Source organism: Eumetopias jubatus, unplaced genomic scaffold (genome assembly GCF_037043125.1).
Source record: "Eumetopias jubatus isolate StellerSeaLion01/CBP00866 unplaced genomic scaffold, mEumJub1_p1.0 scaffold_17, whole genome shotgun sequence".
NCBI classification, from domain to species: Eukaryota; Metazoa; Chordata; class Mammalia; order Carnivora; family Otariidae; genus Eumetopias; species Eumetopias jubatus.
This window is the reverse complement of record NW_028274823.1, coordinates 8,481,039-8,508,653: the sequence shown is the minus strand read 5'-3', so window position 1 is coordinate 8,508,653 and position 27,615 is coordinate 8,481,039. Positions and strand designations below refer to the sequence as shown.

Here is a 27,615-nt window from a genome sequence, read left to right as displayed (position 1 = left end):
GGCCCTGGGGCCAGGGATTCCAAAAGCCACAGTATTAAATCAATGACTAATTGGTTACCTGTGCCTATGATCCCCCATTCAAACTCAGATCAGTATGTCATGAAAAGAAACCAAGCACATGTGCTTAATTTAAATAAAAACAAAGCAATGTCAGCTTTTAGAAAAAAACCATTACAGGTACACGGGAGTCTCCACAGAACTAAAAAGTCTGCTAAACATTTCTGCTTTACAGAAATTGTGTCAGTGATGTGAACGTTTTACACAGGGGTGAGAGCGACGGCCAGGTGGGGAAGGTGGCAGGCATCCTGCAAATGTTCCGCAGGCCAGAGCAAAAGCCGGGCCGGCCCCAGAGCAGAAGAAGCCCCGTGGGAGTGGGGGCCAGGCCCAGGGTGGGAGCAGCCCCCATGGGGAATTACACAGAAGTCCTACCGATAATGATTCTAGTCATCCTGCTCTGCTCGTTTGCAGAGCCAGCCTGCAGGCCTTGATGAATCTGGTGTGCGGCCAGGTCAAAGAGGTCCAGGTAATCTTCCACGGGGTAGCGGTCCCGAAGCCCATCTCTCAGGCGGACAATCCCTACGAGAACCAAGAAGCAGGAGTTACTGAGGACAAAGCGGCCACTGCTGGGGGGATGGCCTCCTGGGGAGTGACCGAGAGGGATGTAAAGGCCCAGGGGCCCAGATGCAGCAGCCGAGGCTCCACCCAAGTGAGCTGCCGGAAGGGGCTCGCAGAGAGAATGTTTGCAAATTGGCTGTCCTCTTTAACCTGCTCACTTCAAGGGGTGGAAGACCACCATTCAGGTGCAAGTGGCGGCTTCCAGGATTGCACACCTGTTCAAGAACGATCAACGCATCTGCTTGGAGGGCCAGACTTTGGGGCTGGCTGAGAGGTGCACCAGGTGGGGCCCCGAGTGGCTGAGCGGCAACAGCATCCAGAATGCACACTCTGTATCAAACAGGAATGGGAGGGTTTTTTTTTTTTTTTAAAGATTTTATTTATTTGAGAGAAAGAGACCGAGCAGGAGAGGGGCAGAGCGAGAAGCAGGGGACCCGACATAGGGCTCAATCCCAGGACCCTGAGCCAAAGGCAGGCACTTAACCAACTGAACCACCCACATGTCCCAGAAAAGGGAGTTTTTATCTGAGCTTCTATCTCTGGCCTGTTTGATCAAGCAGCTTGTCTGTCTGTCCAAACAAGGGGAATTGTCCCGGAATCCCGAGACAAACGGTTGAACTCATTAGTTGTTCTGCCATTGACCGATGCAGCCGAAATTTGCCCCTTGCCTTAAAAATGGGTCAATCTTGCATGCAACTCTACTAACAACACACTACCCCAAACCACAGCTACCACGGTTAATGGAAAGTGGAGGGAAAACGTCCACGTGCAGAAGAGCAAGAGGTTCGAAGAGACTCTGAGTACCGGATCCCAGAAGCACGCCCCTGAGCTTCCCTCGTCCCTGCCAGCGGGAGGCTGGTTCTCATTAGGGCAAATGGTGAGCTGTGCAGGGAGAGCACCCCACGTTAAACCATGGCTCCCACAGCTGCCTCTGCCAAACCACAAAAGACACATTTACACTTCTGTTCGTTCACTCCAGGAAGAACATCAAAAGGATTAAGTCAATTTGTCAGGAAACAAACGGGACTTGATCTAAACTTAGGCTCTATGAAGGAAAACTTTTAAGATTCCCTTCTAAGCAATCTGGTCCTTTACATGAAAACACGCCCTCGAATCCCGCCCCAGCTTTGGCATTTGTTAAAGTGACCGAACGTCTCCTCGCAGAAGGGAAAAGGTTAAGAGGAGGAAACAAGTGACCTGAGGGCCGTGGGGTGGCTCGGGCTGGGTGGGGGCCGTGTCCACAGTCACCCCTGTGAGCAAGGTCGCCCAGAATCATGTCCATGTGGTTTTCCTTCTGAGCTTGAGGCAGACGGACGAAGCAGGTCAGAGAAAAAAATGAGGCCCAAAGCAGCTCGAAGATGTGTTCACAGCCCTCGGAGAGGCCAGCCAGAGGCTCGAACCTCACCCCGTGTGGCAGCCCTGTGGGGCGGGGGGGGGGGGTGCTCAGGAAGTGTCCCCCTGTGGGGGGGTGCTAAGGATGCCACTGTGCAGAGCTGCGGGGGCAGCCCCAGGAAAACGCCCACCTGGCAACTGGCACTGGCACTTACCACTCACTGCCGGCCCGTGTACCAAAGCTCTTCAGGACAAGAACGGCTGCCATTCTGCACCCTTCCCCTTGCCGTGCACACAGCTGGCACTTAATAAATGCTCTCTGGGTGGCTGGGAGCTGGGTCCAGCCCCATGGATGTTTGTGCGCGGGTGGGGGGGGGGGGCAGACTAGCGAACTGCCTGCTTTCTGTGTCTCAGGGTGTTTCCTCACTTCTGCCCTGCCTCCCCGAAGACCCTGAGCACCGCGCCCGGCGCCGGCCCCGCCAGACGTGTGCGGCTTAAGGATTAAAGGACTGAGGCAGGAGGCGGGGACAGGAAGATACCCTGCGCGCTCACGCACGTCCCGCCCCGCCCCTCGCGGCGGACCCCTCGCGCTCACCAAAGCGCTTCCGGGTCCACCAGTGGGGCTCCTTGATGGCGGAGAACTTGACTTCCGGGTGCAGCCGGAGGCGGTCGTAGAGGTCGGTGGTGCCGCACTTAGGCTGCCCGATGATGTAGAAGCGCGGCAGGCAGCGGAGGCGGAAGTGCTTCCCGCTGGCGTGGGACAGGTGGCCCCAGAAGGCCTTGCGCAGGGCGTCAAAGGTGGAGCGGAAGCGCTTGGAGTAGAGCACATAGGAGTTGGTCAGGTACGGGTCGGTGGTGTTCCTGCCCATGAACTCCTCGTACCAACAGGGACTCTTGCTATTTGGAAGAAATTTATTGGGGATTACTGAAAACATCTGCAATGAAAGAGAAAGAGAGGGAGAGACACACGGAGGGGGGAAATTAGCAAAAACACGTTCTAACCATGGTGCGGTCATGCCCTGATCCTCGCTACAGTGTTCACATTTGAAGTATTATTTGACAATGGCTAAACACTAAAATAAAGCAAAACTTGGTACATGGCCAAGACCATGTTTTTCCTTAGCCCAAAATAAAAAAGCTTACTCAAAATCCATCCTACATGCACACGCCAGCGCACACAGCAATCTAATTAAATTTCACAGTTGGAATCTTTTTACTAGTTGTGTATTTAAATGACCATTAGAGACAAAAATACTAATTAGCACACAATAGAAACAGGATGATGGTGATCTACAAAAACAAGTTTAACCACCATGGCGGTGTTTCAAGTCCTCCAATGGAATTAGGAGAAGGGGTGGTCCTTGGGTATGTCTAGCTTCGCTATTCAGTACCTCGAATTTCCTCCTTGGTGTAAACATCGTGAACAGACAGCCCTCTTCCAGGGCCCTCTGACGTGTGAGGCTGTCAAATTATCCTTGTTACACCTGAGAAATTTTTTGGCCATTTTTCTTTACTGTGTTCCCAAAGATGGTGACAGAAAAGGAAGCATCTATTTTTAAAAATTCAATCTATCAGTCGAGATTAGCAGAAGGCTACTCACGTGCAATTCCTGCTTCTTGAGATCTTCTATGTCTGGGAGCTGCCTGGTCGTGAATTCTATCCTGGCTGTGATGCTGTTGATAATTAATTTAATGCTTGGGTAGTCTTTGACGTATGAAATATTATTTACAGAGGGTTGGTGATGATGCTCTTTCATGTCACTAGGGTTTTCTCCGTCCATCAAGCTGGGATTGCTGGGGAAAGCTCCGTAATGGAAAGGTGAGGAGATCAGAAGCTCTTGGTGGGCCCCAGAAAGGATATAAGATGCCATCACTAAGGTCATGATCATCAGTCCAAACACGAGGCTACATCGCTTCCCCTTCTTGAAGCGCAGAAACCTGCCCCAGCTCTCATTCCCCTCGGCCCTCACCTCGAGAACAGCAAGCAAGTTCATCTGCTTACCGTCCACCCGGAGCACAATTTTGTTCTCTCCTTTGCACGCAGGGCACTCCGGGTGACCATGAAGGGGGCCTCCTCCGCAGCCGACTTGCTGTTTGTGCTCGTTATTGGGCAACAACTGTATGCAGCAATTAATGCAGTGCCTCATGGTAATGCCCTTGGACAGCTGGCCCACAGAGCCATGGGCGAGCCCCTGAGGAGCCCGGATGCATGCAAGTTGTGCTGGAAAAACTTTAAGGATGTCTTTCGATTAGATAAGATGGTTTTAAGGCACAAGCAATGGAAACAAACAATATAAAAATGAGCAGGCACCAAAGCCCTGGAGGATGAGGAAGGGCCTTCTTTGGTTCAACTCTGAAAGACAACAAAAAGAAGTGATCTCCAACTGTCATGTTCTGTAAGAGCTACTGCAATCTTAAGAAAAGCCCACATGTGTGGGAGCAATTCTGCCTGTCCTTCAGGTTTTTCCCATGGCACAAAATGAAATGGAAAAATTCTCGCTGGAGAACATGGAGACACCCAGGAGATTAGAAGCGATCATGGTCTCAGCGAGGGATGGGTTGGCCTGCCATCCTTGGAGAGGTCCGTGAAGATTTCTTCTACATCCCACGCTCCTTTAAAATGTTTCCTCTTCAGGGGGAGCAAAATCTTTAAAATGTCAGATTACCTGAACAACAAAGAAAAGAGGTTTTATTACATGACGTGATGATAGCCATAACCCTGGGAACACCTTCCCAGGAGAGAAGCTCTCTTTTCCACGCCTAGGTTTCAGTCAGTCTGCTGGGTCACAAGCAAGTCATAGAAAATCACATGGGATAAAAGGAGAGCTTTCTGGTCCCTGGTGCTTGGCTTTGGGGTTCAATCTCCGCCACCAAACGTGGCTCCAGCACCAGCCCCACCAGCACCACATCAAACACCTCATATTTTGCACAGCCCATATATCCTCTAATGTCCCAGCCACGCCACAGCTAAGTACCGAATCCCCGAGTCTCAAGACTTCATAGTCATTCCCAGATGCATGAATGGTCAGTGACTGTAAGTTGAGAGATGAACTGAAGTATCTGCGCTTTTAAATCAACAAAATATCCAAGAAGCAGCCTGGTTAGGGTAGGAGCATGCAGAGAAAATGTTTTTTCTCTCCCAATAGCACCCATAGTCTCTCTTTTTATTTTATTTTATTTTATTTTATTTTATTATGTTACGTTAATCACCATACATTACATCATTCGCTTTTGATGTAGTGTTCCATGATTCATTGTTTGCGTATAATACCCAGTGTTCCGTTCAATACGTGCCCTCTTTAATACCCATCACCAGGCTAACCCATCCCCCCACCCCCCTCCCCTCTAGAACCCTCAGTTTGTTTCTCAGAGTCCATAGTCTCTCAGCACCCATAGTCTCTTACCGAGAACTAACCTTTATTATCAGTTTAGGAGGCAAAAGTTAATGAAAATTTAGAAACACTGGAATGATTCTCTCCTTCAGTAGAGTGCATCATATAAAAAAACCATTTGACTTTAAGTTATTAAGCAATTAAACCCAACATGCAGTGTTCCCCTGAGTAACATAACACTCAGACCCTGAAATCATTTTTCACTTTCATCATCCTGGGGAAAACATGATTCTTAAAAATCCATTAACAGAATTCTGTGGTTATAAAATGTATTGTTGCCCAAATGATGACACTTCTTTTTAGATGTTGTAAAAACAGCAAAAAAGGAGACTTAGTTTCCAATAATGGCAGACCACCACTAACTAGCTGTGTGACCTCCAGTGGGCCATACAACGTCTCTGAGCTTTTCCTCCCTGACCAGGAAATTAGGGTGAAACTACCTCCCTTATAAGCTTGCAGCAAGTACTAAATTAGTTAACACACACAAAGAGTTTGCTTAATGTCTACACATAGTTATTAGCGTCCCCTAAAAGGTAGGCAACAATAATAGCATCATCAATGACCATTATGATTATGATTTTTAATTGTCATTGAATGCCAAGAATGTTCAAAGTGGAATCAAAGATGGGCGATCCTATCACATTATTTTTCCTTAGGGCTTGAGAATTACCCAAAGGCAGTAGACTCACCTCCAACTTGACACACACACACACACACACACAGCCCTCAAATAATCCTACCTGTCCCCAGAGAAGGTGGGATTAACCAACCCTGAGTTAAAGCCTCCTTGTATTGGCTGGAAGGCTGAATAATGAGGACTCACCAGCAGGAAACTTCCCTTCCCTTGGACAGAAAGGCCTGTGCTTTATCAAAATACACTGATCAAGAAATAGCCAAGCAGTGCTTCCTAAAGTGTCTCCCACTGAATGTTCTGCATGTTGTTATGTGTTCTGTGCTTAAATTACTCGGAGAAAAGGTAAGATGGAGGCAATCAAATGGATTTCTTTACAACAGGACTTTTGGGGGCCTTTAATATGCTAATGAGCCCTGTGACTCCACAGGAGAGGAATATAAGATGCAAAATTTCCAAAACATAATTGGCCACGGAATTCTCACTAATGTCGCAAGGAACCAGCTTGTGAAATGCTAGTTAGGGGAGGCCGAGATTGGGGTCAGGGCAGTTCTGGGAAGAGCAGAGGAGTGGGGGTGTGCAGGAGCAAACTGTTCTGGAACCAGGCCAACACCCGGGGCTCCGCCACCCGCACATCTCTTGAGAGCAGTTGGAGGGACGTGACAGGAGCCTCGAGGCCAAACCCCTGCCTCCCATTCACTCAACCACCCTTGACCCATCACTTGGTACAAACAATTCTTCCAAACCAAAGAAACAAAAGGGCAAGATCCCCTACTTGGAAATCCTATCGCTAAGCCAAGAAAACATTTTTTTACATGTTAAAAAGACAAGGCCAAGCGGGGCTAAAAGGAGGCTCCAACCAGGATCTCAGTGGGGAGCGTGTTCACACCCTTCTGTGTCTCTGGCTGCAGAAAGTCCAATTAGATTTTTTTTTTAAAACAGAGTCTTGGAAGCTCCAAGACAAGAATGTACAAAATCTGGACCCAACAGAATGGGCGAAATATTCCTAAACAAAAACAAAGGTTTCTTCTTACAAGCCAAGTAAGGAAAGAGATGTGGGTCGTCAGGGAAGCTGACAGGCCCAACAGGGAGGCTCCGGGACATGGTTGAGCCCAAGCATTTATACCCCTGGGCAGGCTGCACCCTCTAGCCAGACCTCTACTCCAGTCTTGCTTCTTAAACATAAAACAGCTCGGGAGCCGAGACCTGGGGCGACAACTCATCACCTGTTTGTTCCTTTGTTGGGCGGATCTCTTCGGAAGGGGAGCTTGGAGCAGGCACTGCTGTAGATGCGGTGGGGCTGTAGAGACCCAAAGCCAACAGAAGATGGGGGGGTAACAGAATAAAAAATAAACATGGTCTTTGTCCCCAGTTCCTGGCAAATAGCTTCTAAAACCCTTGGAATTTCCTAAGTGAAGGGGTGAGAGGAGCATCTTTTTTGTTCTTCATGACAAGCCCCATTCAACCACAGCTGAATTTATGCTAATGAGATGACTCTTGGGGGAACCCCTGATAGCTTCAGGATGGGGCTGGTGCCCAGAAAGCCTAAGCCTCTATTAGACAGAAGGTTAGAACTTACAGCCCCACTTCCCCAACCTCCAGGGAGGCGAGTGAGTTAATCATCAACGGCCAATGATTTATTAATCATGCCTATGTAACGGAACCTCCATCAAAAGCCCCGAAATGACAGGATTCGGAGAACTTTCTAGTTGGTGAACGCGTGGAGGGGCTGGGAGGGTGACTCCCCTCCCCTCCCCCCATGTCTTACCCCAGGCATGTTTTTCATCTGGTTATTCCTGAGCTGTATCCTTTATAACAAACTGGTAATTGTAAATAAGGCACTTTCCTGAGTTCTCGGGAATTATCAGACCTAAGGAGGGCCTTGTGAGAACCTCGGAATTTGTAGCCAGATCAGACAGAAGTTGGGTAGCCTTGGGACCCCATACTTGTAACTGGCATCTGAAGTTGGGGCAGTCTTGGGGGACTGAGCCCTTAACTTGTGGGGTCTGTGCGAGCTCAGGGTATTTACTATGGGAACTGAACTGAATTGTAGGGCAATTCAGCTGGTGTCTGGAGAGCTGGAGCTTGTTTGCATGGGGAAACAATATATAACTATCTTATAAGTTTTACCAAAACATATGACCAGTATCTAGTACATAAAATACCCCTTGATGAGGTCGATTAAAAATAAGTCCTATGACCATATCCCATTCACAGCTGGGGCCCTTGTCAGTGCAGGGCCTGGAGCTTTGAGGCTTCCAGACCAAGCCCTGGCTGACTGGACAGGAGTGGTACAGAAGAAACCACGACAGGGAGGCTTTTCCCCACCTAGAGCTTATATCCCACCAGGATTTAGGGGCTACAGGGCAACAGACAATGGATGTGACAAAGGAATAAGATCATCTCAGACACCAATAAAAGCTATGGAGAAAATACAAAAGGAGAAAACAATGAAACCATGACAATAGGCATTCTCTAATGCAGCACTAGGGCCAGATCATTCTTCGTGGTCAGGGGCCGTTCTGTGCACTGACCTCCCCCCCCAGGTGAGCCTTGCAGCCTGACAGGAAAGGAGGTCCAGCAGCAGGATGTCCAAAGAAGAGTAGTTGGGAGGGGACGCCTGAATGATGAGAAGGAAGCCAGCCACATGGAGATCAGGAGAAGTATTGTGCTGAGATTTGTCCAAGTGCAAAAAAGGATGCACGCCACATATTCTCTCAAAAGGATCTTTACAAGATGTACAACTATCAAGTAATGTAATGCAGTGAAGAAAAATCGAATTAATGTGACTGTATCGAAGGGAAAAGCATTGCTGTTCTACTCCTGAATTGGCCTTTTCCATATGCCACAAATCATCCTGAGAACAGTCCCGCAGAAACCTCACACTCAGGTGGTTCTTCCTTAAAAAAATAAGCAACGCATGTCCCTTGCACTTTACCTATCTGGAATGTTCCCGTTTTGGTGCCAGTCGACTCAGATGAGTCAGGACCCTTGGCGCTCCCATGCAGATACTAAACCAAAGTACTCAGGTATACATTTCAGTGAGATCGCTTCCCAGCCTGGGCTCAGGGCTGTGCCTGATGGAGGCAGACAGCAAGTGTGGGAACCCGTACCCCTGTGCGAGATCAGATGACTGGTCCCAAAATAGAAAGCGTTCAATTACCCAGCCCTGGCTAGGATGCCCCCTATTAACCTATGCACCCCAAGCATCATTAGCAAGCCATTTATAACAAAATTGTAATTGAGAGACCCAGAAATACCACTTTAGAGTAAGTAATTGAATGCCCCCTCGGTGTAAGATCGATAAAGGGCATCCAATTTCACCCTAGGAAAAGCTTATTAAATTATTGTAGCTATGAGCTGATACAGCAGAAGAAAGATGTACAAAACTTCAAAAGAAATCTGGACGGATTTAAATAAATAGCTTCATTTAGGCAGACCATTTACAACTGCCCTCTGGGAGGAGAGAGGAAAAAATAGCTAATTACATTATTTTACTTGAATGTTTGAAGGAAAAAAAAATTTGATGGGTCTTAAGTAATCTTTACTAAAACACAAGGCTTTCTTCTGATTAGCATGTCTAACCGCTGATATTTCTCTTTGGCTATGTATATGGAAATACATTTCTTCAAGGAACATTCATCAACAAGTACAAGAAGGAATATTTTTCATATTTAACTCAAAGATGGAAGATTATCTCTGAGACCGAGAAGCAGTAAGCCTGGAGAGTCCTGTACTAACAAGAGATTACCAGATTCAACCTTATACCTGGAGTTTTATGCTTTTGATCACAATGCAGTCAATCAACAGAATAAAGCTACGACCCTCGATGATCACTCACTGGCTACAGCATAGTGGAAGGAAGCCAGTCAGTCCTGTGGGCCAGGATACCAAAGCAGTGTCCACCTGGTGACGTTAGGTGAGTCACTTAAGTGATCTGGGCCTCTGGATTCTCAGAAGAAATCCTTGACAGTAACAAATCACAGCACTGGAGCCTGGGTCCTGGAGCCAGGATACGAGGCTTTGACATTGAGCAAGTCATTATACTCCTCTCCTCCTGTTTCCCTGCATGTAAATGGGGAATACTTATAGGACCTACACCATAGCATTGCTGTGAGCAAAGTGATCAATTCATATAAAGTGCTTAGAAGAGCAGCCCATAGCAAGTGCTAAATAAATCAGCTCTCTTGGGGGACACCTGGGTGACTCAGTCAGTTAAGCGTCTACCCTCAGCTCAGGTCATGATCCCAGGGTCCTGGGATCAGGCCCTGTGTTGGGCTCCTTGCTCAATGGAGAGCCTGCTTCTCCCTCTCCCTCTGCCCTCCCCCCCCGCCCCGCTTGTGCTCTCTCTCTCTCTCTCTCTCACTCTCGCTCTATCTCAAATAAATAAATAAAATCTTTAAAGAAAATGTTGGCTCTTTTTATATAGACATACTCCCAGCCCACGAGAAGTATTTGGTAAGTAGCAGTTGATTACTATTTACGGTAGATTGCATTATTGGTTTGTTTATCATCCTGCCCTGTATTCTACCTTCTGTCACACGAATGACTGTGCAGCTCCTTCAAGGAGAGGAGCGGAATACACGTCTCCTTCCTTTGGCTTGAGTGTGGAGACTGGCTTTGGCCAACAGAATGAGGCAGAAGTGACAAGGTGCCAGTCCCAAGCCCAGGGCTTAAGACACGTCATATGTACCCACTCGCCCTCTGCACCTTTGCCGTCACCATGGGAAGAACATGGCGGCTTGGCAGTGCTTGGGGTCGTTTGGTATGTGACAGAAGGTAACTGATACACTCTTTCACGGGTTCTAAACACTAGGTGCTACTAAGTTAAACCGGTATAATTTTACGTTTATTAAGTTCCAAAAAGTGTGTTTATATGAGCAAAGCAAATCATGAGCAATTCAGGCCAAAGCAATTCATCCAAAGACCCAGTACACCAACTGAATCAATGCTTTTGCCTAACAGAACCCCTTGGCTAACGCCAGAAACAGATATGCCAAAACAGTGCAGAAGACCCAGATGGCACCTGTTCTTGAACAAGACATAATGGCCCAAACGTCACGCACCAGGTCACTTTCTGGCAAAATGTGTGTTTATGACAACCTCAGCTGTTCTGCTTTGCTATCTGGACAACTGACCCCATTCTCCCCACTTCCTGATAAAGACACCTTCCTCCTTGCCTCGCTCTGGGGCCACTGTGATTTCTTCGGTGCTTCCTTGAGCAAGCCCTTCCCGTAGCCTCATCTTTGCCAGACTGCACCTTTCCTGATGACAGAGACCCCTCATCCGTGCTTTGTCTAAAACAGGGGTTTTCACACTGTGCGACCTGCAGGGTCTTCCTGGAGGGCCCAAAATGTGTGTCATCCAAAACACAGGCAGTTTTTAAAAATTATTTTTAAAGCATACTTGACTGTATAGTAAGTTCATCATCAACATAATTGTTAATAATGACTACTTCCCATGCAGAAAATACATTCCCAACTACTCTTACATCCCATAAAATACATCCTTAAGAAACAGGTGTTTCCTCTGTGATCGGATCTGCACAGGATGCAGCCAGCACCTCCCTTGCATCTGGTCTAGAGGCCCGATGATTTGCAACTAGGTAGAAAGTTGGGATGTAGCAAAAAATGTTTTCTGAGCAATCCAAACCAAGCGTCGCAGGCTTTGGAGTCAGGCAGACCCGCATTTTGGTCCGACTCATCTCCCTGCCAGCTGAATGATCTCAGGCAACTGCCCTGACCATTCTGTGACTTTATTCCCTCATCTGTGAAGTGGGAGTAAAACCATCTGAGTTGCCTAGCGTGGATATGAAGGGGAAATGAGATAATAGATACAAAATGGTTCATCCGGCATCTGGCACCTAGCAAGCCTCAATATGTGACAGGTGTTCTTTGCATTCTTCAGGGGAAGCCCTCAGGCCCTCACTCCAGGCCTACTTGCTTGCCATGTATACATAATTCTAGGCACAGGTGTCCAATTTTCCTTTCTGCCACTAATCTGAAGTAATGAATGAGAAGAGGCAGGTGGCAGTGAGGGGCAGCACAGAGAATGAGGAAGGAAGAGCCAAGTTTTACAGCAGAAATAAGATGCTAATGAGCAGAGCCAACTAGGATTATTTGGGTGCCCCGGTAACGAGGGTGGGGAGCCCTGGAGAGTCTGAGACAGCTGGGGGTGCAACTTGGGAAAAGCTGAGCCCCTTCAGAATGATCATCCATCCATAACCTGCTCAGTGCTTGCCACGGAGGGTCAGTTATCCAGAAATGTGCCCGTCGCCAAAGGTCTAAAAGTCTGGGCTACGCAAGCCAATTCTTTACAGATGGGAGGTAAGAGCAGAAAGGAACTCGTGGAGGGTTCCTGGAGACTTCTACTGTAAAGTCCTTCATCCTATGACAGACCTGGAACATCTCAAGAACGATGGTGTGCAGTCAGGGCCCAGGTCAACACCTGGGCAGGCCCCAGTGAATCCAACCTGCGGGTACCCGCTCATTCAGGCCTGCATTTCACATGAGGAGACCGAGGCCCGATGGGATTCTGTACTTGCCCAAGGATGCACAGCTCATCATAGAGGTCCAGTGTCCTGAGCCCTGTCTCCCCCCCCACACACCTCATCAACGGGGAGCCCATCCTCCCCTCCACCCCATCACCCTGGCCTGGCCTCGGACAGTCCGGTAGTTCCTCCCAGTCCCTTCCCATCCCTCCAAGAAATTCTTTCCTAAAGAACAGATTTGCACAGAGATATAGGGCAGGGGGCACTGGACATGCAGGAGGTGGACACGGGGAGCAAGGCAGGTACCTCCCTCATTCACCTTGTCGGCCTGGGTCACCAAGTCTTAAACCGTCTCAATTCAGACTTTGTTCATCATGCACGGGTGTCTGCTCCAGCTGCAAAGTATGATGGGCATGATGGGCGGTGGGGGGGAGGGGGGTGGGACCAGGGTAGGGACAAGGTTTGCAGAGGCTGGCCTGGTGCGCCAAGTGTGAGGCAGGGGACGGAGGTGGGGGCTGGTCCATGCTCAGAATGCTGAAGCGAGGACAGCAGGGAGGAATGGAAAGGGCCCTGTGGAGGGGAGGCAGACGAAGAAGCCCCGTGCCCCTTTTGTTCTTATGCATCAAAGGGAAAAGCCTGGAAGCTCTACGGCTGAGGTGGCGACTTCCTCAACTCCGTGCTTTGAAAGAAACTTTCTAGCCACAACAGTAGCACCTTCCCGACGAGGCAGCAAGCTACTGCACGTGGCCCCTGAGCAGATATTCCCCAGGGTGTTCTCAGTCCGGACCTGATCACTAACCTGGCTGGTCAGCAGGGCAAGTCACCGCAACTCTGCGCCTGTTTCCTTGCAGGTAAAACCTGGAGCCAGCACTACCTCTTTCAGCCCGAGCACTCGCAGTGTATGATTTGAAGGGAAGGTTTCCCTGCTACAAACCCACTGCCATCATCTCTCTGTCTCGTAAGGCTGTTAAGAAGCCGGTAATGTTGCAGCAAGCACAGAGAAGCCAGTGCATACCTCCTTCAGGCTAGGCAAAAAAGAAGAGAAAAGAAAAAGCTGCACAATTAGCCCAAAAGACACAAAAGTGGTTTTTCCTTAGCCCGCACCCTTAAGCACATGTTTATCAAGCACCCACTGCATTTGGTGAGGCAACAAATATAAAAAACACAGTCCAGGCCCTCTGGAACATTGCAGCGAACTCCAGAACAAAGTCTCCAGAAACGTGGCCACACTCAGAATCACATGTCCCATTTCAAGGGCAGACCACAAGCTCCCCGGGCCCCCCACCGGCCCCGAGAGTCTGCAGACCCCGGGAGAACCAGCACTGGTTCATGGAGCTGAGACGTGAAAGGTCTTTGTGACACCACCGACAATTTTCTGTTTCCGAAACCAGTTGGGGGGAAAAACAATTTCTGATGACTCACTTTATTATTGCCAGGGGTAATGAAAATCCATACTAGATTTAGGTACTAGATTTTCCACTCAAGCTTATAGATCTACCGATGGTGGTATTCTATTAAGATAGAACCTACTGGAGACGAGCTTTCACGATTTGCTGTGAAACCTGCCCACCTAATGCCTCTTGGCGAGGAAGCAACAACAGTCGCATAAGGGAAAACATTTCAAGGAAGCAATGTTCGGTCTGTTTTAATAAGCATTCAAAATTCAAACTTAAATATCACCCTTTGTGCAGACCCAAAATACGGTTTTCAGGGACCCCAGAGGATGAGCGCACCATGTGAGGTCCCTTCCTTTTTTTTTTTTTTTTTGAGAGAGAGAAAGAGTGGATGGGGAGGGGCAGAGGGAGAGGGAGAGCATCTCAAGCAGACTCTGCACTGAGCATGGAGCCCAGTGCGGAGCTCGATCTCACAACCCCGAGATCATGACCTGAGCCAAAATCAAGAATCAGATGCTCAACCAACTGAGCCACCCAGGCGCCCCGATGTGAGTTCCCTTCTTGATGACAACCTTCTGAGGTCAGCACTGCAACCCCTGTGTGATATGTGGGAGACGGAGGCACAGCTAGGGCGAACACATACTCGGAGCCCCCGCCACGGCTAGCCAATGGCAGGACCAAAATGCAACTGAAGGCCTGTTATGCTGCAAAGCCCATGACCTCTCTCCCACACCACACCATCAGGTAAGACAGTGGCTCTGGGAGAAACAGGCTCAGAAATCAAGGCTTCCAGGACGGCAAGAGCAACCATCACCCAGCTCACCAGCCGTGTCTCCCCGTAAGCTCTTCGAGGGCAGAGTCAGTGACGCTCAGCCCCGAATTCCAATCAGTACAGGCACTAGATCCCCCCACACAAGCTTCGATATCTACCATGCCTGGCACCGGGTAGGTACCCACTAAATCTTTTTTTTTTTTTTTTTTTAATTACTGAGTGAAGGAGCAAACGCCCAGCAGATATCCAAAACAAAGCTTTGGCCACTTAGTGACAACAATAAAAGTGACATGAGCTCGGATTTATCAGGGCTTCCTTGTGCCCAGACACCAGGCTATGACTTTTTGGATTACCCTGTTTATACATCATGACAATCTAAGAGGAAAAGCCCAATGAGCATTTCCACTTCACAGATGGGGAAACTGTGGCCCAGAGAATGTTATGCTCTACCCCTCCTCCTCCATATGACTTCAAGTAGAGAGAGAGCAGACCTGGGGATCAACAGGCCTGGGCGGAGCACCTGCCGCACCCCTTAACCAGCCATGTGACTGGAGGCAAACCCCAGCACCACTCAGGCCCTCATCCTCTTCTTCCCAAAGCAGACACATCACATGGTCCGGTGATCTCAGGAACCCAGCTACGGGATACAATCCGTTACTGTTCTTTATGCGTGCTTTCAAGGGTTCCAACACCTGCCACGACAAACCTTGACTACCAGGAAAAAGTGACACGATGTGGGCCGAGGGGTCATTGTGGCTCTTGTACAAGTAGCGTGTAAAGATGAGAGGCAGATTCTGGCTGCCGTGCAACAATGTTCCCTTAACACAAACAGCAAAGTGAATAAAAAGTAGCAGCGGCTCCAAGTATAAGGCACAGAGATGACCTCTCAGGGCCAAAGGGAGGAAGGCGCCTCTCCCCGCCCGGCTGGTCCCCGGAACCCTCCCGCCTGCTCAGGTAGGAATTCAGGAAGAGTAGAAGGCCGCCAAGAGCAGAGAAAGCCCAACCCAGATGTCCTTCAGTTCGAGTGAAGAAGAGAGGTCTCGCATAGACACATAGCTCACATGTTCAAAACCAAGTGCGAATAATGCTTTTGCAGATGTACAGCGGCACCCTTCAGTGCATAAATTAAAGGCGGCACAATTGAATGGAGAGCAGCCGTGTACTCCCCACCAGATGGCTTTGCTGGTCTGAATAGTTTTAAACATTGTTTTATTTCCAAAGATAAGCAAAATAAAAAGCTGGTTAACCCTTGAATAAGAAGAACCTCCTGAAAACACTTCTTTGGAATTTATTACTTTTTGATGGAGAGAGTGAACAATCTGACAGAATCACCATGTCTGCGGGAGGGTTTCAGAACAAGGTGAAATGGGATTTCTCCAGGGTGTCGTCTGCAGGCGATGAACATTCACGTTCGGCCCACAGGTCTGGCCCTTACTAGGTGTGGCAAGAGGCAAGGACCACTCCAGCACCAATCCCAGCTTGGGTGTTTAGACCCCAGGGCTGTGGGCAGGTGCACCAGCTCCCCAGGGGTGTGGGGAGGTTCATCAGCCCCTCCAGGGATATGGGGAGATGTGCCAGCCCCCCAGGGTTTGCCAGCCCCCCAGGGGTGTGGGCAGGTGCACCAGCTCCCCAGGGGTGTGGGCAGGTGTGCCAGCCCCCCAGGGGTGTGAGGAGGTGTGCCAGCCCCCCAGGGGTGTGGGGAGGTACGCCAGCCCCCCCAGGGGTGTGGGGAGGTACGCCAGCCCCCCCAAGGGTGTGGAGAGGTGCGCCAGCCCCCCAGGGGTGTGGGGAGGTGCGCCAGCCCCCCAGGGGTGTGGGGAGGTGCGCCAGCCCCCCAGGGGTGTGGGGAGGTGCGCCAGCCCCCCAGGGGTGTGGGGAGGTGTGCCAAGGGCTGCAGGAAGCTACAAGACAATTTGAAGCTTCCATGTTCAAAATACGTAAACATTTCCAACATAACAAGCATTGTTTTTAAGTAAAGTTAAGCTCAGATATATCACTAAGTGATACAAAATCTGCCCAAAATCTTTTTTTCTTTAAATTCTTTATTGTTATGTTAATCACCATACATTACATCATTAGTTTTTGATGTAGTGTTCCATGATTCATTGTTTGTGCATAACACCCAGTGCTCCAGGCAGAATGTGCCCTCTTTAATACCCATCACCAGGCTAACCCATCCCCCCACCCCCCCTCCCCTCTAGAACCCTCAGTTTGTTTTTCAGAGTCCATCGTCTCTCATGGTTCGTCTCCCAAAATCTGCCCAAAATCTTGCCTTGCCATCTGCACACTGCTTGGGTCCAGCCGGGGGCACCCTAGGGGGAACGGTCTTCTGCCTTCAGGGTACCCTGGAGGTGAGTTTGAGAAATGCTGCTATAGGGCAGGGGGAGGAGAACCCACAGGACCTGAGCTCCTGTTCTGTGGCAGGCACCGTGCTGCCTCCCGTCTCCCTCGATGATGAGGTCACGCTAAAGGCACAGGTAGTTGCTCCATTTTGCAGGTAAGAAAACCAAGACTCTGGGCAGTGAAGTCTCTTGTCCTAAATCACCCAGCAAGTAAGACGCAGAGCTGTATTTAAACACAAGCTGAACCCAAACTGCCCGTCCCCGCACACGCACTTGGACACACCAGCCGTCGGGGTGGGCCGTGGGAGGGATCTGCTCTCCACTTACACGTCTCCGTCTGACTTCTGAGTCTCCTCACATAGAGCAAGTATTCCTTTCGTCACCACAAAGACAGTAAAGATGAAATAATAATAATAAATATTGAATAAAATGGTGTGACCAGTGGAAAACAGACCGGGCCAAGACCCCCCAGGACAGGAGTTCTCATCTCAGAGCCTCGGTTTCCCCTTCTGTGGGAAATGAGTGCACTCTTGTCCCTGTCCCCAGCTCGGGTGGCCGGGGGGATGGCACTGAGGCCACAGGGCCCCTCGAGGCAGGGGCTGGTGGCGCTAAAGGGCTTTGTGCAAAGTACAAACGGGACATTACACGGAAGCCTCACTTCATCCCCTTATTTCTCAAGTTACCTTTGCATTGACAGCATCTTCCCCCGGCCAAACCCTAATGCTCAACTGCCATTTAAAAAAAAAATCCCATCCCCATTTCACTAGGAATGATGTGTGCCTGGGAGTGCACCCTGCCTTCCTGCCACTGCCATGGAAACGCCAGAGTGGGTGTGCTTGTTTATAATCGTGTGCGCGCGCACTGGTCAAAAGAGCACCAAGGGCCCCTGAGCAAAAGGGGACCCCGGAGGACAATGTCCTGTGCTGGTCACCGATGCCAAATGAGACTCTGACGATGATGATCCAGGATCCAGCGTCCTATGGGTTCACAGGCGTGGGAACGGGCACACTGCCCTCGTGGAAAGAATAATGTGGTGGCAGAGAAAAAAAGACGAAAACCCAAAGTGAGAAGTATGTGAGTGTACACATGCCCATCTGGTCGGTGCGCCCCGGGCACACTGCGTCCCCCTTCTGCACCTCGGTCTGTTCACCTGCAGAACGGAGAGCCCGGCTACACCTACCGCATCGCCGCAGGCGCTGAGTGGGGTAATGCACGCGAAATGCTTGTGCGCTTGTGTGATGCTGGCCGCCGGTGCCGAGCGTCCAAGACGCAGCAACTGAACCACCATCCTCATTCCTCCTCTCCTGCCCACCGCTGCCACGGGGATCTCGGCTCAGCAGGAGGGGTGCCCGCCCGTGTAGGAAGACCCAGCCCAGTCTGGCTGCGAGGCAGGAAGGAGGAAAGCTGCAAAGGCTCCGTCACACGGGCCAGGTGTGGAGAGACCTCCCCGTGGTGACACGGTGACAAAGACTCCAGTGCCACCAGGACACCCGGAGCCAAGTGCTACTTTTCGGATGGAAGGGGAGACCCACAGAAGGAACCAAGTTACAAGATAGCGGTTTCAAAGCCTCCTTTAGACGTTTAAGAAAACAGGCCCAGTTTCTGATAACCTCACTCAACTCCGGCATCCACAGTCACAACTCTGTAAAAGAAATAGGTCAAGCAAGTATTATTTATAGACGAGTATTCCCCCCCCCCCGCCCCCCGACACGGGACGTGGATATGGCCAGGCTCTGGAAAAGGAATTCTCCTCTCCATGAAGTGGAGACATTCTTGAAATGTGGAGTGGCCTCTATTTTTCAAAAAACCTCTCCGAGTTTCAATACTTGAAGTATCCTAGCAAAGGTTACGTTCTCCAAGAACACCCCCGCATCTCTCCAGCACCTCTCTGCCCGTCTTGCTGACGAACAGGGGCTGCCTCTTGCCCACCCTTTTTTCGCAAGTAGGTAAAGCAGAGTGGGGAGATAGAAGGAAGCTATCCAGCGTATGAGATCAGACAACTGAGCTGCAAGAGCTGTTCTGGATCCTCAGTTCTGTGTCAACACGTCAACAAAGCAACCTCTTCAAACTAACCACAGAAAAGTGGAATCTTTCTCATAAAGACTTGGGAAGCCTTCAGGACTCATTATAAAGGTCAGGACTTGTCGGCAGAGAGCTAAAAAAAAAAAAAAAAAGTCTCAACTTAATACAACAATTGACTTTAATGAAGTCCCTATAGCTGACTTGCTATCAAGAACTGCTCTGGTCTCTGTTTCAGCAAAATAAATATTTGGCTAAAGCACACAGTTGTTCAGACCTCAAGTCAGCTCACAGACAGTAAGAATTTTTCTTCTACACAACCCGAGTGCCTACGTGATGCTTTCCTCCACCCTCCAAAGGCCCAGCAGAGGCTGTGGAACCAAAGCCCGAGAGTTGGATTAGAGTCCACAGGAACGCAGGGTGAGCGGGGCAGGAACACCCAGCAGGCTTGGTGGCACCTGCAGGCCAGGGACACCACCGGATTCTGAAACCACCACACCCAACTGTATGACTTTGGGTAGGCCACCTAACCTCTGAGCTCTGGGCCACCGGGCTGTAAATGGGGGGACATTACCCACTCTCCCACCATACTGTAGGAAGATGAAGGGAGAAACAGAGGCCCTGGGTGCCCCCTCTACCGTCTATCCTACTGCCACCCCCCAGCTCCCCTGGCCACCTACCACCTTCCCTGACACCACTGGCCTGCTTGGCTCATGAACTCCTATCACCCTTCAGGTGTCAGCCAAGGGCCCCCCTGAACCCCACACCAAGTAGGGCCCCACGCTCATCCGTCCAACCCCTTTCAGCTCCCATCTCTGTGTGTGCTTCCTGGGCTGGCCTCCGCCCTGACCATGTACTGTGATCTCCACGGTGGCCACAGCGCCTCTTCCATTCACTTTTACCACTATTTCCTAAAGGAAGAACATGAGAAAGAAGACAGGTGGCAGGCAACACATATAAAAATACAGCCCATTGCAAATAGAGAATTCCCAATAAATGCAGGGGGTGGTGGTATTTAAAATAGAACTTAAAATTCTGCCATGGTGAAATTCTGCCTCTCTAGGATTAGTCCTTCTGGCACTGAAAACCCACTTCCTGGTGTCTGCTGGGTCTGGAGCTGGCCCCGAGGGCCCCCCTGGCCTCAGGTTCCTGACGCCTCCGAGAGCCACCCCCACCGCCCCAGTTCCGCGGGAGCAGAAGCCTGGGCTGCTGGGGCCCGTGGCTGCGCCTCATTCCTGCCAATGTCAAGCGCCCCCCTCATCTAAATTAGCTTTCATGCTTAAGAAGACACAAAATGATATGTCTTAGTAAAGTATATGATTCTTATCTATGGCCAGAGGTTTGTTTTTTCCGTTCTGTTTTTACCCATCTTCAGCTCCTACACCCCCCCGCCACCCCTTTCAGGCAAATTTCTGAATGCGCTTGGACGCCATGTCTCTCCACACACGGCCACAAATCCCAGGACTGAGGTCACAACAAAAGGGAAAAGAGAGACCCCTCTGCCCTTCAGATCGTTTTCATTCCCTTCCTGTAAAGGGTTTGGAAATGTTTCAAGAACATCAAGTGCGGAGAGTGGACTAAAAATCCAAATTACCTTTCTTTGTCCTTCTTTCTTTCCCTTTTTCTTCTGCGGCCCCTCTGTTCCTCTCCCCTCTTCTCTACTTCAGAAGAGATAAAATACCAATTCCCTCTGTAATTCTGTGCGTTCCTCCATTTCATGAATTTGAGGGACTTACTGGGTTTTACGGGGTTAAAGTCTTCTTGGTGGCATAGCACAGGGCTGGGGCGGGCAGGGCTGTGGGCACGGGCTGGCTCTGCTCCCGCAGAGGGGCAGGCGTGGGGGATGGACCCCGCCGCCTCACACGACCTGGGGCTTGAACCCGGGGCTCTCTCCCACCACGGCCTCCAGGATATGTCCGTCCCTGCTTCTGCCTCTGTTCCCAGGCCCTACCCATGCCTCCTCTCACCACACCAACGGGGAGAAACGACTCGACACTTTCACACAGCAATGGGGGCTGATCTTTTTTCTAAACGTTCCTGCACAGGGATGACCTTCACCTTCTGATGACAAACAGTTTGGACCTGACTGGACCGTCTTCGGCTGACTCAGTTTTTCTGAGGTTTTCACAGGCTTTTTGCAATCGTAAAACCTGAGATGAAAGGGAAGGATGGGGAACAAATCCCCAAGATGCTAGGAATGGCCAAAAGCATTCACTTCACAGTCCGGAAAAGAGATGGAGCCATTTCAGCTTGGACAGGGTGGCACCCTGCCTAGACTGCGGATCACCTCCCTCCTTCGCAGGGTGGCTCCCCCTGGCCCCCCTGTGCTCCCCACAAAACTTTCCGGGACCGCACAGGGCCTTCTGGTCTCAGAGCCTGCTTTATTTAGCACACACCTTGGCTTCAGGCTCCTGCTTTTGCCCCATTCGCCCCCACCCCGGCTTGGGTCTTTGGGTCAAAGGGGCTTTGCAGCTGGAGCAGAAGAGCTGTTTGCATATCCCAGAGTCACCGGCTGGCCTTCTGTGAGCATTGCTGGGCATGCGGGCCCCCAGCCCGGGCAACACGACAGCCGCCCTCCAGACACCACATTCTGCACTCACGCTGGAGGATCCGATAATGCGCCAGGACTCCTGCGAGCAGCATTACTTCAAGCCTCTTTAAAATCCTCTTGGGGGATTTCAAAGAAGAAATTAGGAACCTTGTTCAAAGGTAGCATGAAGCTCTTAGATACTTATCTTTTTTTTTTTTAAGATTTTATTTATTTATTTATTTGAGAGAGAGAGCGCGAGCACACGAGATGGGGGAGGGTCAGAGGGAGAAGCAGACTCCCCGCCGAGCAGGGAGCCCGATGCAGGACTCAATCCCAGGACTCCAGGATCATGACCTGAGCCGAAGGCAGTCGCCTAACCAACTGAGCCACCCAGGTGCCTGATACTTATCTTTTATGGATATTTTCTGGCCGGTCATTTCCCTTCACATGAGTGAAACTGCGGCATCTCGTTCAGACCCAGCTGCTCCGTCACCAGGGCTGGGCAGTGAGGAGGGACTCAGATGAGAGCAGACATCTGTGCTGACCTTCTCAGACCTACCCTTCGGTTGGGCACGGAAGCCACCAGCACAGAGCCAGACACCTGAGAGACCAGCTGGTTTAAAGCTCTCGTTTCACAAGTAAGGAAAGGTCAATCAATCGGCCCAAAACCCAAGTTGACTTTCAAGTCTGACAAGCAGGGCAGTGGGAGGATGTGACGTATTGGGCAATTAAGCTCCTAACTGGAAGCCTCAGCCGTCAGGAATTTGGGGAAACAAAGTTAGAAATATGTTAACATCATTTTCCCCACATAGAGTCGGGTTTTCAAATTTCATTAAAAGTTGCATCCAAACATGTAAAATGAAGCAATTAGCCAGATACTTAATGTCAAAGCTCCCAGAACCTTTGCCTGAGCTATTAGAATAATGGAAGCAAAAAATGAGCATCTGGCTAATTCCAGGGGTCACTGCCTCCAGTCCTCACCTGCTCTGGGGGACACAGGCAGAACCGGGGGGTGGGTGGTGGCGAGGAGGCTCCACAGATGAGCGGTTCTGCATGCCAAGGGCTCAGATGAGGGTGGAGGTTATGAGCACATGGCTCATCCAGCCGGCTGGGGTTCTCGTTCTGGCTCCAAGGCCTGACCCCAAGCCCACCTCAGTTCCCCATCTGAGAACTAGAGATAATGATGATAATGTCTAGTCTAACCGAACGAACTGCAGGGAGGGCTGAGATAACCCATGGGCAGTGCTGAGCAAGGAGCCTGGCACGCCCTAAGTCCTTGACTAGATGGCAGCCACCCTAATTATGTGTATCTTCACCGTAACTATTATTCCCATTCCTATTTTTTTTTTAAGATTTTATTTATTTGAGAGAGAGAGAGAGAAACAGTATGAGAGGGGAGAGGGTCAGAGGGAGAAGCAGGCTCCCCGCGGAGCTGGGAGCCCGATGCCGGGACTCGATCCCAGGACTCCGGGATCATGACCGGAGCCAAAGGCAATCGCTTAACCAACTGAGCCACCCAGGCGCCCCTCCCATTCCTATTATTATTCCTGCTCTTTGGGTCTGTGTTTCGTTGACATGTCAGGTAGGTCTCTGGTCTGTTCTGCTCTGTCTCACCCAGCTCCGTGTTTCATTCTGGCCTCTCCTAGAAGCCTGGCTCACTGAAATGCATCAGAAATGAATTACTTTGCTTTGCTGTCTGTTGCAACAACTGATCCTTCATATTCTAATCCAGGAAAAGAAGATCAAAACACATACATTTTAATGTCTTCTAAGTCAGTTTAAAAAGAATTGCTGTGCTCTTATAAAAAATTCTGCTTTCATATCCATGCCTGGATGGCCATAGTCTTAAAATTAAAAAAAAAAAAAGGAAGCCAGAAAGACAGAGGAAACAGATCTCTTAAAAGTAAGACCTTGTGAATAACTGCAAAGTGTTCCATGTTAATAAAAAACACAAATTCAAGTGATTAAAGCAGTATCATTTTTATCTTAGAATGGCAGGTCTGATTCTGGGCCTCAAGCCCACAAAGAAAACATAGCAAAGAGATAATCCAAGCTAGGAAGAAAGTATCCAAACAGGTACGAGCAAGTCCCTCTCTGGGCTAAACCGCAGTCAGACGTGAGTGCGACACGACCAGTCAGGGTGGGGACCCTGCCTCTCAGAGGTGGGGAGGCAGCCCTTCCCTCCACAGACATCCGGCTTAGCACCATGCCCCAGAGGCCCCTCCCTTGGAAGCCATGGGGCTGAGTTTCACCCGGCAAAGGTGCAAACTCCCACCAACCAAAATCCCATTTGATTTCCCACATCCCTTAAAACTCCCAAATGTAGGAAGAATTGGGGTCGACCGAATTCCACAAGCTCCGCTCTCGTAAAAATCAATGCCACACAGACCATAAATACAGCCAGGAGACACAAGAGTCTAGTGAGGTTCAAGTTCATCCCCACGGTTTTCGGATCCCAGCAGCCAGCTGGAATGGATGACAATGGGCAGAGGTTGTTTCAACGGTATCACACGACACAAGTCCCTGGGTCTGGTCCTCGGGAGGCTGCTGCCGGGGCACCCAAGGGTCCCTGGCAAGTCATCTGGTGCCCCACCCCCACGCTGTGAAGTCACCATCAAAGTCAACCAGTACAGAAGGAGAAACTCGAACTAGGAGACAGCAGAGCCTATGGCCTGGTGACAGCCGAAGAGGGCAGGTATTTACCGGAAAGTCTATGGTTTCAGATGTAGAAATTTGAGTCACTGACTTTAAACGGCCAAGCAGAGGACCCATGAACCAGGACCCAAGTCATCCACAAGCTCCCACTGAGGGACACCTGGGATAGAGCCCAGCCTGCGGCCCTCCCCAGCGAGCCAGCTTGTCCCTGCTCAACCAGTCCCTAATCCTCCCCTCAGAGAGGCACAGATTTCTCTCACTCTGCTTTCCCACTAACATGGGACCGTTCCAACTTTGGACACATGGCCCCACCTGCTTCTTGGGGCAACAAGAGAACGTGGAGGTGGCCCAGGGTGCTGTCGGAAGCAAACAGCAGAGGAAGGTCAAGCAGACAAACAGAACTCTGCACAGGTGGGAAGCTTTCTCTTGCAATGTGTAATGGCTATGGTGTTGTCCAAGAAACAGTTTTTAGAAGGAAAAAAAAAAAACCTGCTTAGAATTTTAGAATAAGGCACAACGGTGGTCTCTGTTTCCTAACTATTCCCAAGTCAGGGCCTCCCAGCCCACCCACTGGGGTATAACTTCAGGGAGACCAATCCCCCACCCCCGAGGGCCTTACTGGATCTTCAGACAGCATGCTCCAAATTAACCTATTTGACAAAGTCCATGAAACCCTACTGTGGGCTGGGCCCAAGTGTTGAGCCAGGGCCACCGCAGTGAGCCACACAAGGCCTGTGTGGTGGGCTCCCAGGCCAGGTGGCGGAGGCATCGAGAATCCCACAAAGGAGGTAATCAGACAGATGGGCTGGGGGCGGGGTGAGAATGAGCTGTTGAACCACAGTGCCCCCTGGCACACGGATGTGCTCCCCTGAGCCCCACTGCCCGCCACACCTGCCCACCTGCCCGGGGCTCCTCCAGGGGCCTCCCACTCCCCTCCAGAAGCACAGGCGCCAAGACCAGGCAGAAATGAAATCCATTTCACTTTCTGGGACACACTTTTGTTGCCCAGTGTTCGGAGTACTATCTTCTAGGGCGGGGCATCAGAGAAATGCTCGTTTCCAAAGGGATCCCCCGGAGAGACGTGGCCGTAGGGCAGCGCACTCGGGCAGCTCACTGAGGGTTCTCCCCCCGACCTTAGATGAGGCCATGTGAAGGGCCAGGTGTGTAATCAGCCCCAAATCCCGCTTCCAGGTGAGCAAAACAACAGGAGACAGCAAGCAGCTCCCACCTCCTCCCAAGACCCAGCGCTCTGGCTCAACTCCCAAGCAAGGAAGAGAGAGAATCCCCAGAGCAGCGTGTCCTAGAGAGAGAGAATGGGAGCCACACGCCCACGTTTAAATGTTCCACATGACGTTCATTCTCACATATCTTAGTCAACCTGACATATCCAAAACATTACCATTTCAGCATGAATGCACTATCAAAGCAATTAATGAAATTGTTTGCAGTATTTTTTTTCATACTGAGTCTTCAAAATTCAGGGTGTATTTTTGCACTTAGGGCACATCTCAATTTGGATGCTAAATTTTCACCGGAAGGACCTGATGCGTATTCAGATTCCATAAAATATACAGTTAAAACGGAACGTGACATGCCCAAGTTGCCCCAAACATTCTTAGAAGTTGTCCAATAACTGAACTGAGTATCTTTTTAAATTTAAATTAATTAAAATTAAATGCAGTTCCTCAGGGACACCGGCCACATCCCGTGTGCCCACTGGCCACGTGTGGCTGGTGTAACCATATGGGTGGAGCAGATACAGTGCCCCTCTGTTGTCACAGAAAGTTCTACTGCACGGGGCTGCCCAGGACCCTGAGCTCCTTAACAACCAGGTCTGTTCCATATGTCCTTATTCCCCTCCTTACCCAGCCTCCCAGCAAAGACATTGGGAAGTCACTGTTTCCTACAATTGATGTTAAGACTCACCTAGGGCACTAGATAAAAACACAGCTGCCTGGCCCAGCCGCAGATCTCCTGAATCTACTGGGGACACGGGGAGGCAGGCGGGCAATCACCCCAGGGGACTTTTAAGCCTTCAGCTAATAGCCACAGAGTGTCCTTCCTTCTGAGTCTCCCACATCCAGCCTTCACTGTTTTAAGTTAGGAATTCGTGGAGCCAGGGCAGAGCACTCCCCTTGGAACTCACCCAGGGCCCCAGCGGGGCTCTGCACTGGGGGACTGTGCCTCGGGGACCCTGCCATAGTCTCTCCCCTTCAGTTTTCGGTCAGCAACAGGACAGCAGCCCACCTGTGCTCAGAGCGCTTGTCAACAAACAGAGACCCTAGGGAAATGCCGACTGCCTTCTCCCCCTGCTTTGGACCCCTGGTCACACTGAACAGCAGCCATGGGGGAAGGAAGAGCTCCTTGCCCACCTTGAACATGGGATGGGAAGGTTTGGCTGGTCAAGCTGCACAAAAGAAGGGCCTGCACAGAACCAGCTCTTTCTGGGACCGGATTGATTTGCAAATAAAACCTTTCCAGACGGAGCCATGAAGTGGTGATCACGGCCACCCATGCTCCTTAGGAGAGAGGCATCCCAGGCTTTATTCCAAGGCAAGAGACACCCAAAGGGTGACAACTAAGATGCTGGACTCTGTGCTCTTTTCAGAGACCAACAAATCCCCATCCCCAAGTTCAGGTACAAAGATAGGCTTCCAGTGACAGGTGACTGTAGGATGCAGAGCCCTGGTAAGGACAGAGGTGTCTTTGTGGGGCATCATAAAGACCTTCTCTCTACCAGTTCCCATACATCCATGCAACACCAACCCGCAGAAGGACCAGCGGTTATCCCCCCAGGGCCTTCCTATTTGGGGCGGGGGGCAAAGGGCAGTCGGTCTCATGGGATGGTCGTTCCAGGCTCTTCCTTCCGGAAACTCGTACACAGCTGGTGGGACTTGTACGTCTGGAAAACTGGCAGCGTCTACGACAGCTGAACATGCTCATTCCCAAAGACCCACAATTCTACCACCAGGTAGGTGCTCCACAGCACCGTGCCCAGAGGCTCATCAAAGACACGCTAGAAAGCTCGGAGCACTAGATGTAAGGCCACAGACTGGAAAGAGCAGTGTCTCCCCACAGTGGAGTGGGTAACTCTAATTCAGCTACAAATAAGAACCAACTACAGCTGCAAGCTACACCTGGGAAGAAGCTCACACACAGTGTTAGGCACATGGATTCAGAAAGAAGGAAAACGCACCGCATGGCCCTGTTTATGTCAATCCCACAGAAGAGGGGCAACCAACCAAGGCTGCGGAGGTCAGGACGGTGGTTCCCCCTGGCTGGGGGTTGGGGGCTTGATTAGGGAGCAGAATGGAACCAGGGGTTCTGGGGTGCTTTCCTATTCTTACCCTCGGCGCTGGTTGCACAGGTGAGTTCTGTTTGTGCAAATCCCTAGAGCAGTATGCGTCTGGGAGGTGCTCTCTAGTGGACAGCATACTCCGAGAA

The 27,615-nt window shown here is 50.4% G+C and overlaps 1 protein-coding gene across 10 annotated transcripts in view; it reads right to left on the bottom strand.

Moving 5' to 3' along the window:
• CHST15 (carbohydrate sulfotransferase 15) overlaps positions 1–27,615 on the bottom strand; it is a 77,652-nt gene that overhangs the window by 30,053 nt on the left and 19,984 nt on the right. For all 10 annotated transcript variants that reach the window (XM_028119912.2, XM_088019797.1, XM_028119918.2 and 7 more), the window contains exons 2-4: positions 3,548–4,612; positions 2,543–2,882; positions 430–576 (exon numbers count right to left, since the gene is read on the bottom strand). In XM_028119912.2, coding sequence (XP_027975713.1) covers positions 430–576; positions 2,543–2,882; positions 3,548–4,093 — 1,033 coding nt within the window. In that variant the 5' untranslated portion in view covers positions 4,094–4,612. The remainder of the gene's footprint in view (positions 1–429; positions 577–2,542; positions 2,883–3,547; positions 4,613–27,615) is intronic.